Below are 13234 nucleotides of genomic sequence, written 5' to 3'. Positions count from 1 at the left end.
AACATCAACCAGGACTACAGTAACAAGTCCATAGTGGAATAAACAGTAGATAGAGCCTACCACATTCACTAGTCTGATAGCGCGAAATGTATATAATATGAATGAACACTGCCTCTCGTCCTTCTCCCTGCTCCCCCCTACCACGATTGCTCTACTCTTTTGTCTGTACATTGCCTGCTGCCAAAGCACACTGAGAGCCACCATGCCAAAGACAAATTCCTCGTATGCGCGACATACTTGGCAAATAAAGATGACTTATGACTTATTGCCCAGGATGCATTTTAAAACAAAGTCTAAAGAGCTATGTTTAAGGTGCATTAACAATTTTACAATTAATTTAATTAACATTAACAAGTGAGACTCAAAACAAATGAACACATTCCATTCCCTAGCATTGGCAAATGCAGTCACCAATTCGAAGCTGCCATTAGCTGACAAGTCCCAGCTCTAGGCAGCATTGCAGCAGCAATGAAGTGACGGGGTTGACAAAGCACTAACATTTCACAAAGCTCAAATTACTCCCAAATTATCATATGAATTCAACACAAAGATAAAATTCGACCTCCCTAAGTTGCTAATGTTGCCAAAAAAGAAAGAAATAAAAAACATGTTAACTTTAAATACTAACACATCCTATGGAAGGACACCACATTTGATTCAATTCTATCTCCATCTCCAAAAGCCAAACTGATTTTTCTGCTCTTTTTTGTCTCACTCTCTCTGTGCAAAACAATGTGACCCCTGGAAATGACAGCTCGCGTTTGAAAAACACTTCTTGTAACCTTCACTAGGTTTTTTGTTGGGGTTAAATGTACTGACCATCAAAACAAATAAAGATAGCAGGCAATAAGAAGCCAGAAAGCAGACTGGCTATCAGTGAGGAGATGGAAGGGGAGGGGCAAGCAAATGAGCAGCATTAGGTTAAAGAATAATAAAAAAAAAAAAGAGAGAGGAAAGTGGGAGGAAGAGGTGGGATAGTCTAGTGGAAGTGGCTGACTCAGGCAGGGTTCACTGAGTTCAGCTAGTAAATAAGTGACTGACTTCTCCAGGCGCATTCCAGGGCTCCACCTCACCCTCCCACCCTGCATTTTCTTGGGGTTTCTGGGGCTTCGTTCCTTGTGTCAACATTTCCAGACCTTGCTGCCAGCAGTGAAGGGGGTGCCAGCAGCTGTGTGGCTCATTCACTTTTAGTTGCTTTGCTGCCCCCCCTGCCAAAAAAAACAAAAGCATCCTGACGGTCCCTGTGAAATCAGCCAATTTCAGCAGAAATCTCACACACTGCTGGAAAAGACTGATTTTCACACTCCTACTGAGTCACGTAATGCACAAAAATATTTCTCACAGCCAAACATGGCTGTCAGTTGTATCTGCAGATTAATACAGTACTTCCCTGAAGCAATGCAGAATCTGGCTGTGGCACCATCTGCCTCAGCTTTTGCTAATCACCACAGCCAGATGGGTTAGCAGATCTTTAGGAAGCTTGTTTTCCTGCACAATAAAATATGCCACATCAGGCTGAAACCCAGAAATCTGCAGTGTTTTTGGTATTTAAGTGGTATATCACTCAATGCTTTTGAGCGATCCCAGGTCATCACAAGAATGCTAAGCATTTGTGAACCTGTACAGCTGACAACATACTGCAGGGAAATGTGTGTGATGGGCAAAAAGGTAATGTCACTGTGAAAAGGGATATAGGTTATAGGTTGAACATTTCTGAGCCAAGGCCTGAAATCCTGAGAACACTGCCTGAAGTAAACTAGTTCTGAGACAATGGTGGGAGGTTGAAGGTGAGGAGAGTGGGGCCTGTTCTAGCTACTAATATATTCCAAGCAGATTTCTAAAGTGCTCTGCCACCAATTGCCCCACATAATGGTTTCCATGGTGATCAGTCCTCAGCTCCAGAGCTGCAGCACAGAAATGAACTGGCAGAACAATGACCCCAACTTCCACCAACATTTTTCAGTGGGCTCCTTTTTTCATTCTGTGTCAGAAGGTAAGTAAATGCCAATTTACAGAAAAGAAAATCTGTTTTTGTCTGCATCGTGTTTCCATCTCTGCTGTTCCCATGGGCCAGGGCTACAACCCCAAACTTCCTAAAGCTTTGTTTTCCAGAGGCATCCTTTCAGCCTATGGTCTTGACAACCCAGTAGGAATTTGCATGCATCAATAGTCTGAACGAAAACAACATCCTTAACAGAATCCACAAGTCTGGAGAATAGAGTCCTGTTAGGAGGGCCATTTTGATTCCAGCAAGAGCAATGGGATCTCACATTACTGATTCAGTGTTAAGAATTGAACATTTTTCACAGTTAATTCATGTTAAACTCAGTGAGCTACAACACAAAGGGAAGGAAGGAATTCCACTATTTTGAGAAAAGCTCCATAGTTGGATGCTGGGGGCTGCCCAACAAATGTGTGATGTCATACTGAAAGGGGAAAAAATGGATAAGCTCTGAGCACCATTCTGATGACACCTATCCACCCATCATGCCTTTCTTGGCAACAAAGCCTAGATGCGCCAAACACATAAATTACTAAGAGGACAATAAATCTAGTCAAGGCGTTGTAAACTGGGAGGATTAACTCTATAAACACACATCAATCATTAGACAAAACTCTAAGTTATTCATAGCAATGGCACAAAATTGAGATATTACGATGCTGTTTCCCCTGTTAGAGCAAGTTTAGAGGTGTGGATGAAAGGTTTAAGATCATTTAAAGTGTCATCCCACAGAGTTTACGCATCAAGTTCATGGTTTATACATGTTTATGCATTGATTTCCAGAAAACAACCCTGATTAGCCTGGTGAGGTAGTGACTACTTCATAGGCTATTTTGGGAACTGCAGTAGCTGGAGAGCAACACATTAACCAGTTGGGAATATACTAACACTTGTCTGTCACCATAGATGTCAGTTAGCAAGGAAGGTAACTTGGCTGCTAATCACACAAGTTTATACTGTTTATTTAGTGTTTTGGTTTAGTATTTTGATCTGTTAATTTATTGCTGAGTTGCATTATTAAAAGTGTAGTTACAACTTTGTTGCTATAAGGTCAAAGGTCAATGCTGAAAAACTATTAGTCCATTAATTGACTAGTGGATGGACAGAAAATTATTCAACAGTTTCATTACTGAAATAACTGTACATGTAATTTTCTCTGGGTACACTTTCTCAGATGCAGCCCTACTCCATGAAGTCATTCTATTGTTTCAGAGTTTAATGACAACACCATGCCTCTGACCTTTGTTGAACAACTGACTTGCTCCTGATTTCCAGGCGCTTGTTAATGGCAGAAATAAAGCTACACAAGATTAAGCTTAAATTAAATGTAAGAGACTCTGCCCTTAGGAAACAGCCATTTGAAAGAGGTCCACTATGTCTTAAAAAGCTGGATCGGATCTTTTGCCACTATGTCCCAAGGCTGCTTTGGCATGAAGCATCACAGAGCAGGCAGTCAACAAAAACATATTCATGGCTACAGTAAATAGAGCCTGTCATCACTATTTGTATGTAGATTTAAAGATTGCTGACACAATGAGCACTTTTACAGTACATACTGTACTCCACCCCCTCCCACCTTCCCATAAACATACCTGGTGGCATAGAACTACAGCAAGCGTTTAGTCCCCACAGACAAGCCACACAGGCACAGACAGAAGCTATACAGCCTCCTGACAGTTCTAATGGGAGTGGGAATACAGGCTATAAAGAATCTAAATAACACTTGTGCAGGGCTCATTAAAGTTGCCCTGTGTGCTTGGTCATTAACTGTCCTCTTATTTGACCTTCAGTGCTGATGTCAGGGTGGAAGGAGATGCCACTGCAGCATACAGCTTTGTATCCAATATACAAAGACAGTGAGCAGATTTATGTCCTGTGAGAGTGTCACCACTTTTTGTAGGCTATAAAAATGATTAACCCACTGAATGTCCTCTATAAACAATTTAATTCAACAACAGGAAATATCTGCCATATAGCCTGTGCTTCTTCCTGCAAAGCTAATACAATCATATAAAATGGAAATTAATTTTCTTTGTTAAGCTGAACTCACTAGGCATCACTACCACTGGCTACCAGCCATGAAGTCAACACTGAACCTGATAGTAGCATCCCATTCTAGTCCAACTCCAAAATTAGCTCAAATTCAATTATTGATGCTGGATAGGCATACTTTCTCTCTGTCTTTGGTTGCACGACACTACTGCCACAGTAACACCTTAGTAGTATTGAGCCACTATAAATGCTAATGTGCTCACAGTGCCTTCATCAAGAAGGCACAGCAGAGGATGTACTTCCTGTGCCAGCTCAGGAAGTTCAACCTGCCCAAGGAGCTGCTGATACAGTTCTACAGACGAATCATCGAGTCTGTTCTCTGCACCTCCATCACCGTCTGGTTTGGCTCAGCAACCAAACAGGACAAGTACAGACTTCAGTGGACAGTCAGGACTGTAGAAAAGGTCATTGGTGTGAGCCTGCCCTCCATGGAGGACCTGTACACCTCACGGGTCAAAAGGAGGGCAGAGAGGATCACTGCAGACCCCTCATACCCGGGACACAATCTGTTTGAACTCCTCCCCTCTGGACGGCGTTACAGGTCATTGTGCACCAAGACAACGAGGCACAGGGACAGTTTCTTCCTCCAGGCTGTCACTCTGATGAACATTAACCAACTATGACTGGACAGTAACCCTCAGTGCAATACCTGTAAATATACCTTGTACAGATTATACAGATCCATACAGGTCTCTATTTTTAAGCATTCTATTTTATTCCTATTTATCTCGCTTCACAATCCCTGGTAGGCTAGTGCTTAAGGTGCAGCGCTCTCGCCACTGTGGCCCAGGTTCGAGTCAGGAAGGGCATCTGGTGTAAAAATACATGCCAAATGTCAACATGCAAGTTGTCAGTGTGACCACTGGCTGTGGCGACCCCTAAACGGGAAAAGCCGAAAGTGACTTTCTTTCTATCTCGTTTGACAATGAGCATTCCTTTGTCTGTCTGCATTGTTTACTGCCTGTTAATACTGTTTATTTTGTTATATTACACAGCCCTATGTTGGTTTACTGTTTACTTGCCCCTTGCATGGGGATATGTACATAAACACTGAGTGCCGCTGTACCAGAGTCAAATTCCTCGTGTGTCCGACACACCTGGCCAATAAAGATGATTCTGATGGCAATGTTCATGGTAGAGTTTATTACATTACTAATTAGCACAAACTACAGCTGAGGCTGATGGGAATTTGACTTGATGGGTCAGATGAAAAGAAAAGACATGAAAAGAGGAAATGTAGGATCTTGTGGGGAACATGATTGTGTTTACAGCATGGGATTGATAAACCATTCATTAGTTGTAGAAACATGTCATTTAAACAAAAAATATCCACATGGAAAAGATGGGACCATGAATATCTGTACAAAATTCCACTTTACCAGTTGTACACATGTTTCAGTCAGCACCCAGTGGACTGACTGACTGAGCAATCCCTAGAGCCACCGTGCCATCCACCAGGGTGGCTAAAAGAAAAGGAAAACAGTGGCATCACAAAACCATCCCTCACTATATCACTTTTCTCTATGCTGATGCTGCACTGTAAGTTGCTGAAGGCTTCAGGCTACTGTAAATGAAGACACAGCCTAAAACAGTTTAAATACTGCACGAATGCTATAAGTGGCTGGGAATCTAAGATAAGCAGTTTCTCTGTCTATCTTTACAATGTTTTAATTGATTGTGTAAGCAACACAACTATCAATTTTTTGCCAATTGACAAAAAAATAACTATTTTGTTTGATAAAAATATATGAACTCAAGCACACTAGCTAGCTTTTTCCCAGGCTTTGACATGCAAGAATGTCAGCAATATTTTATAGCCTAATTTAAAAAACTTGATTCATTTAATTTTATTGGTTAAATGATGGAATCAAAAAATAAAATCAATAGATTATCAACCATTATGAAATCAATCATTAATTGCAGCCTCCTTAGTATCTAATTATTCAGGTAAGAGAAATCTTTCATTCTCTAAAGGTGATAGCAAACATGTTTACTGATCCTTTGTGTTGTAAAACACAGACTCCTACCTCTGTGCAGTGTACAGTAACTATCTGAAGGCAACTACTCATACTTTTCACTGCAATGCTAAATATCAGACTGATGTGCCAAATCCAGACCTCCCTGCAGGGCAATGAGCTCAAAACATGCATCTGTAAGACAAGCTAGTCCAGCCCGTCCCATGCATATTTGAGGGAAGGAAAAACAGCCCTTTGTAATCATGCAGAACCAAAGGTCACACTTGGACTGAAACTTGCCTCTTTTCAGTGTTTTATCTGTTCAGTCTGCAGTGGCTTTGTTTAAAAAGTCCTGTCTTGTCTGAAGTGCGACAGTGATCCTGGGACGAGCTGGCAGGCTCGACATCCCTCCCCCCACTGGCAGGACCAGCAGTGTATTAAAATAAATCTGTGCACACGTCCCACCCCAACATGTTTGCTAGACATTACCTTATACAATGCTAGCACCAGAGCACTCTGCTGTGTGCTGGCTTGTGAGCAGATTTTAGCTCCCCTGCTGACCCCTGGCCTTGACTCCACCTGCCTCATTTACCCTGTGGTCCCCTCCACCTTCAGGCCCACCTGTCCTGTGGTTCTGTGATCTCACATGACTCAACAAAACCCAGGCCAGGAGCAGGGCTGTCCGCAAACTTTTTCCAAGAGTGGAGGAAAAGAGTTGTGAAAGGGACCTGGAGCACTGCCCTCAACTTGGCTCAAATTGTGCTTCTTGTCAGGCCTGATAGATTTTGGCTAAAGATAAAAAAAGCAAAAAAGAGGCCTTTGACAGGTAGATGAATGAACTCAACAGCGCTCCTCCTCTTAAACTCAATGCCACATCATGCAATGTCTCCTGTCCCTGGTGCCTGACAAGAATGGCATGCACAACGCAGAGAGCACAGTGTTTCACAAACAAAACATCCACTTTTCCATGTGTGGTGAAGGAGATTTGGTGAAGGAGAAGAGAAAATACATGATGAGCCAAGTGAGTGGGAATTCCTGAGCCCCTGACCTCGTTACCCCACCCCACGTGCATTCCACCGTCACATTCATAGCAGAAAAAAGAGTAAAACAGAGCAACAGCAGCAGACTGGATGGAGGATCATAACCAATCCAAACAAATGCAGCAGCAGACGAGCCTGTAAGCTTTTCTCCCAAGGAGAATAAGTCCTGTCCACTCACTACTAGACATCTGAACTCAGCAAACAGCACTTTCCAAGTGACTGGCTGAATAGCATCTCATTTGATAACTTTTTATGTGCCTTTCACCCTTTTAACCTGTTGGCACTAGGGTGCTTTTGCACTATAAAAAGTCATGCTGTAACCATGGATACAGATCAGATAGATAACTTTAAAACTACATTTTTTGAATTTTATAAAGCAAGATCTCACATTGTAAGGAGCACATGTATATATATACATATACACAGTATATACCATATATTCATCAATATGCATCGTGTGACTGTGTGTGTGTGTGAGAGAGAGAGAGAGAGAGAGGAGCAGCTCTTTCCTCCTCTAAACAGAGACCAACATAGAAAATCCAGTGGAAAAACAAAGCAGGATGGTCTGCGTCAACCCTGGAGGCTATGGTTAGTGATGGTTAAGGGAAGCACGGGGTATACCGCTGGTTAGGTTCCAATAGTGGAAATGCAGCATTTGAGTGTGGCCATTCGGAATAGCCCTAAACACTTTTGGCTGGAGACGGACATTTTAAATCAGATTTAATGAGTTAATACTACAAATAATCACTTATTTATAGAGTGATGAAACACTTGGTAGCAGTGCCGGCCATCTACCCTAATGAATGAAAAGAGCACATCTTCAACTCCTGCAACAGGTCAGTGGGGGCAGAACAAAAGATCAAAATGGCAAGAGGTGATACATGATACAGCAGCATTAAAACAGATTCAGTGTTTCTTGACCTCTGCATCTGACCTCTTGGTTTACACCCTGAGTGGCTGTGGCTAATACCCTGACAACTCAGGATTTAAGAAAAGAAAAAGAAAATTGAAAAGTCATTTTTCCCCACTTAGAGATGCAGATATAGGACCAGGAAGCCTCGGTTCTATCAGGCTTTAATGTGATCTGGAACTTGAGAAAAGAGAGAATCAAATGTTTTCATGTATGTCAAAGAGTCCTGCTTTGGAGATTCAAAGGATCTCATGTTATGTGGAGCACAAAAGATCTTGAGAAGACAGAAAAGTCCACCTTTTCGGTGTGTTTTGATGTCACTACACATGGCATACTACACTGAGGATCATCAAAACATTACATCATACTGGAAAAATCCCTGGGAGAAGCTGCAAGGTTTTCTAACTGTGGTTTGCCGCACATCAATCAAAGCTCAGCAAGAAAAGAAAGGAATTAGGAGGAGAGAAGTCTTGAAAGGCAACAAAACTGCCAGCTTGAGTGAGCGGATCAGACATGTGAATCAGGCTCTGGAGGTGGGTTTTGCTAAAAATGAAAAATGCCTCAATGAGGAAGAATATTTGCATAAAGCAAGGTGTTGCTTTTGATTAGAAAACTAACTAATGCTAAATTCCTTAGGTTCACTTTCAAACATGTAAACAAACACACAGCTGAAAGACTAAATCAGTCTGCTAAAGAGCAGCAGCCCTTATTCATACAGAACTGACTGATTCAAAGACATTCCAGAGATATAATGGGAATAATTTCTCCCACTCTGTATCATAAGTGCATGTAACATGCCTCAGAATGACAGGAACAATGGCCTCTTTCACTGCCTTCGCCAGGCTGGAGATGGGGAGGTGCATCATGGGAAGCAGACAGGCAGACAGATTCATACAGTTTTTGCACGGATACCTCAGAGAAGCCTTGCACAGACCCAGGCAATGAGCAATAGCACTTAAACGTCCAGTCATTGGCCATGTTTCAATTATGTACTTGGATTACACCTGCTTTGTAAAACACACACTTCTGCCTTATGTAAAGATGTTATCACCTGCCTCAGGACAACTGGACATAATCCACTACTGTAAATTACTTAAAGCCTTTTAAAAGAATGTTTTTATATTTGTTTCTTTAAAAAAAGGATAGAAATAAGTAAGGATTTATTCTTAAGTACAATTTGAAACTATGGAATACTTTTTCTTAAAGTCCATATTTTCATGCACAACAAGAACATTGTTCCCTGTCAAACAAAATGAAAGTGTGTTTCAAATTGATTTTAACTTCATGTTTGAGACATTTATACGTCTCTAAGTAGCAGGCAATAATAAAGGTATATTAAACAACTTAACTAAACATTGATGTAACTTTGTAAATATGTTCAAATAGCTAAACCAACAACTTAAGTTGCACTGAAATTTGCATTCTCCTCGTGTTTAGTGGAAGAAAATATAAATTATGCTTAGACAACCCCAAATCAGAAAATAAATGATGGACAAACCCACCATGGCATCACCCACTAGTTTTCTGAAGAGTGGTTTTTAAGCTCAGGTCTGGCCATTGCCATCTTGGCAGTGCTTCACACCACATAATGAACCCTTTCAAATTAAAACAATGACATCATCAGTCTGTACCAAACACTCAAGCCAACTGAAGAACACCAGTATAGGGGGCACCGTCACTGCAGAAACACTCAATCAATAAACTACTTGGTAACTACAGTAGTCGCACAATAAGTCCACAAGTCAGGACAAACATTATAGTGATTCATTAGCAAAGGTGAATTAATAACTGAGTTGGTTTGAGTTTTGGTACATGCAGGATTTTACAATTGGAGGTCGAGGACTCTTATAAGGCCAGAGCAGCATGCAGCAAAAGTAAAAGTATCCATGCTGAGCTGGCGACACACAGATGCCAGCACTCCACGTGGTCTGGGCTACGCACTCTGACAATTTGTACTCTTGCTGTCCTACAGCAGTGTTAACTCCACTACTTACAGTACGCTTAGCCCCAAACTCAGACTTTGAGACTAACAGCTCCAGGACAAAGAACGCCTTTGTTAGGAGAAGCTGGGATGACAGCCCTGACTTACACATACACAGCACATGTGAGAGCTGCCATAAAGAGATTTGTCATCAGCGTGTCACAGAGTTTCCCCTTTTAACATGCATATATTCAATGGGATATTTTGTCTGGAACTTTTATTAAAGCAAAAGGGTTCATTATTTTGTCACTGGAGTTGAATATAGTTACAAGATGTTAAAAGATTTACACTAGCATAGGAGAGAAAATTAGACTGATCATTAAATATTAATCTTTGAATATTAAGTCTAATACAGCCGCTATTCTTGCACCTGCAAAGGAAGTCAGAAAAGGAAGCTTTATTTCCTTTGCAACAGTTAGTTATAAATGGAAATCTGCACTTTGTCAAGAATTGGTTGGTTTCAAACAGTGTAGTTTTTTCCAGTTGTTTGAGAACACACGAGCGACATTGTCAGCCAAAAGCATTTAAATAATCCGTTTTACGTGACGGTTGTAAAGCCCAAACATGTTTGCTTCAAAACAGATGGGACTCTTAATTATTTTACAGCAAAAGAAATAAATCCTGTTACTGCTGGGATTGTAAAATATGTTACATATAGATTAGAAAGTCAAACAAACAACAGCACCGTCTGAAAGTTTGTTTGTGTGTATCACTGTGATAAACATTTGCCTCGGCTTCACACAGTCAAACCACAACAGGAAAAAACAGCCTTCCTGCCAACACCAAATAATGTTTTCACATACAAAAACTAAAGGTATACAACATTGGTGCTACTTACAGACTTGTCCTTCATCTTCTGATAGTGATTAGCGATCAATTATCCACGAGCAGCATACGGTCACAATGACACATCTACATCACTGTCAGTCAGAGAGATGTGAGGTCAGATACATGATTGGCAGGTCGCTGGTGCAGGGGGAGGACGTCCCTGCAGTGTGAAGACAGACCCTCCTATCATCCACAGTTACTCATCAACTGTCACAGAAAATCTTTAGAAACATATACAAGAGTCGAGCTGGACATCCTTTAAATGCAAAGATTCCAAACAGATTTCATGACTAGAAGTAAAGAGTTTTTTCAGAGGTCAAAATGAGGTAATACATGAGATGTCTGCTAATATAGACCTTTGATTTTTCTATTTAAAAACTTCTTATTCTTATAGTTTCTTATTCAGTCTGTGGCTAGATGGTGAGAACCTGTAAATAACATATGAAATACTGGACAATAAGCTCAAAAACATCATTACATCTTCTTGATTCCAGATGAAAAATACATGTAGTGTCAGGTTTGCTCGGTCGCTCTGCCTCCCTCACCTTTCCTACTGTCTCTTGCCCCATTATTTTTATCACGTTCACCTGTTCCTCACTCCCTTATCACCAGCTGCACTTGATTAGGTTGCTCACTATATTACCCGGTTTCACTCCTCAGTCACTTGCCAGTTCGTTCTTGTCTCTAGGCAATTTTTTCTCCGTGCTCTTTTGTTTTTTTGTATATTATTATTCCCTAGCCAGCTACTGTTTTGTGTTCCCACCATGGACTGTTCCTCCAGACCGTGGCTCCACTCTCCCCTCCCAGGCAGGTCAATGCTCAGTCGCATATCTGTTCCACTATTGCCTTCATCTCTCTGTCTCTACCTTCAGTAGCCACCATCACTACCGACCAGCCCAGGAGTGACCCAGCCTACGCAGCTCGGCCCAGCTCTTGGGTTGGTCAAACACCCCGCTACTACTCATCGACAGGACTACGCACTATTTCCCTCTGTGCATTGTTACTCTCATCATCACTGTACATAATAAATCACTGCTTGCACCGAAGTCGGCTACCTGGGTCTGCCTCTTTCTCGTTCGCTCACTGACAGGTGCGAACGGCACATAACATACATCTTCTTGATTCCAGATGAAAAATACATGTAGTGTGATAATGGGAATACACTGTTCCTTTTTTCTTTCAATGTTACTTTATAAAATAAAAATCAAGATTTAAAATCAGAAATAAATGAAAAATAGGAAAGGAAATAGTATTTAATTTTAAAATGTACCTGAAATATTGAAGTTGTTTGCTTTTGTATAAAGGGATATAAAGCTTTTGTTACACTTCCTGACTGACTGTGAAAGTTCCTGATTGATGTTGGAAACGGGTTAAAAAAAGACAAACAAGTTCCACTTATTAACGTTTTCATGAGATTTCAGTTGTATCTCACGTTCTTCCTCGGGGTGGGAGATGCTCAGCTGCTGACATGATATTAAACAATGGCACCGTTTAGTTTTATTTTTGGCAAATTACATTTTTTATTTATTTTAATTTAGTTTTTTCTATAGTTTTTACTGTGCATTTCCCTTAAGAGGGGCTCTCTTTCATTACTTTTTTTATATTAGACACAAACATTTCAAGTTCAGAAACATACTAAAATATTAATCTTTTGTTTTCTATTTTTTCTCCCCAGTCTTTCCAGTAACCTGCTTTACCCAAACTCTTTAAATTTACATAAATATCTCAACGTGTTATCTCACCTTGCTACTGCTAAGAAAATTATGGTAGTTGATTGATTTTTACAAAAATGATTCAATGAGCTATTTTAGTAATCAATTATTAGTTTAAACAGAAAATAAACATTTATTTCACAAAAATGAGGAGTTGATGATCTTCTCCTTTTCAGTATACCGCTTTGAGTTTTTTATATAGTTGGCTAAAAAAGTTTGGATTTTTGGAAATTACTACAGCTATTCATCTTTTTTTGATTATTATAATGATAAAATATTTGATGAAAAGGAGCTTTAAAAATGTATCTTGTGTTCAGACGATACAGTTTGCTTAGCTGTCATAACAACACCATCATGATCATGAGATGTAGTTGACAGCACTAAAAACAACTGGACCTTAAATAATTTTTTTAAAGCACTACAACCAAGCTCAGTGCAAATGTAGCTGAATAAATCAATTAAGCTGCAGCCACAGTCACCTTTTTCAGCTCTACAATCTTATTTTCTTATAATTTATAAAACCTGTAAGTGTGCTGCCAAAATGTCATCTTATTTTCAGTTATTCACAAAACAAAGGAAGCTGGGAAGAAGTCAGATTGAAGACTGAATCTGAATTTGCTAGATGGTTCGTGCAGTACAGACTTACCCAAACTTCACATCACAGCTATCACACAGCAGTTTAAATCAGAGTATCTCGTTTGGTCCTGAGTGTAATATAGTGGGAGCTGCAGTACCCTGTCTCTCTGTGCTGGTA

General features: G+C 40.4%; 1 protein-coding gene across 5 annotated transcripts in view; it reads right to left on the bottom strand.

The window, feature by feature from the left end:
- bach2b (BTB and CNC homology 1, basic leucine zipper transcription factor 2b) overlaps nucleotides 1–13234 on the bottom strand; it is a 108248-nt gene that overhangs the window by 77535 nt on the left and 17479 nt on the right. Inside the window, exons 1-2 of one of the 5 annotated variants that reach the window (XM_020612904.1) lie at nucleotides 11881–11896; nucleotides 10779–10928 (exon numbers count right to left, since the gene is read on the bottom strand). The exons of 1 other annotated variant lie outside the window; for it this stretch is intronic. In XM_020612904.1, the coding sequence (XP_020468560.1) occupies nucleotides 10779–10793 (15 nt within the window). In that variant the 5' untranslated portion in view covers nucleotides 10794–10928; nucleotides 11881–11896. Of the gene's footprint in view, nucleotides 1–5433; nucleotides 5454–10778; nucleotides 10929–11246; nucleotides 11305–11880; nucleotides 11897–13234 lie in introns of those variants that run through there. 3 more of the 5 variants (XM_020612903.1, XM_020612902.1, XM_020612906.1) reach the window with 3 other exon arrangements.

This window comes from Monopterus albus, unplaced genomic scaffold, assembly GCF_001952655.1.
Source record: "Monopterus albus unplaced genomic scaffold, M_albus_1.0 scaffold128.1, whole genome shotgun sequence".
Lineage (NCBI taxonomy): Eukaryota > Metazoa > Chordata > Actinopteri > Synbranchiformes > Synbranchidae > Monopterus > Monopterus albus.
Note: the sequence above shows the minus strand (reverse complement) of the source record. Positions and strands in the feature narration are given on the sequence as shown.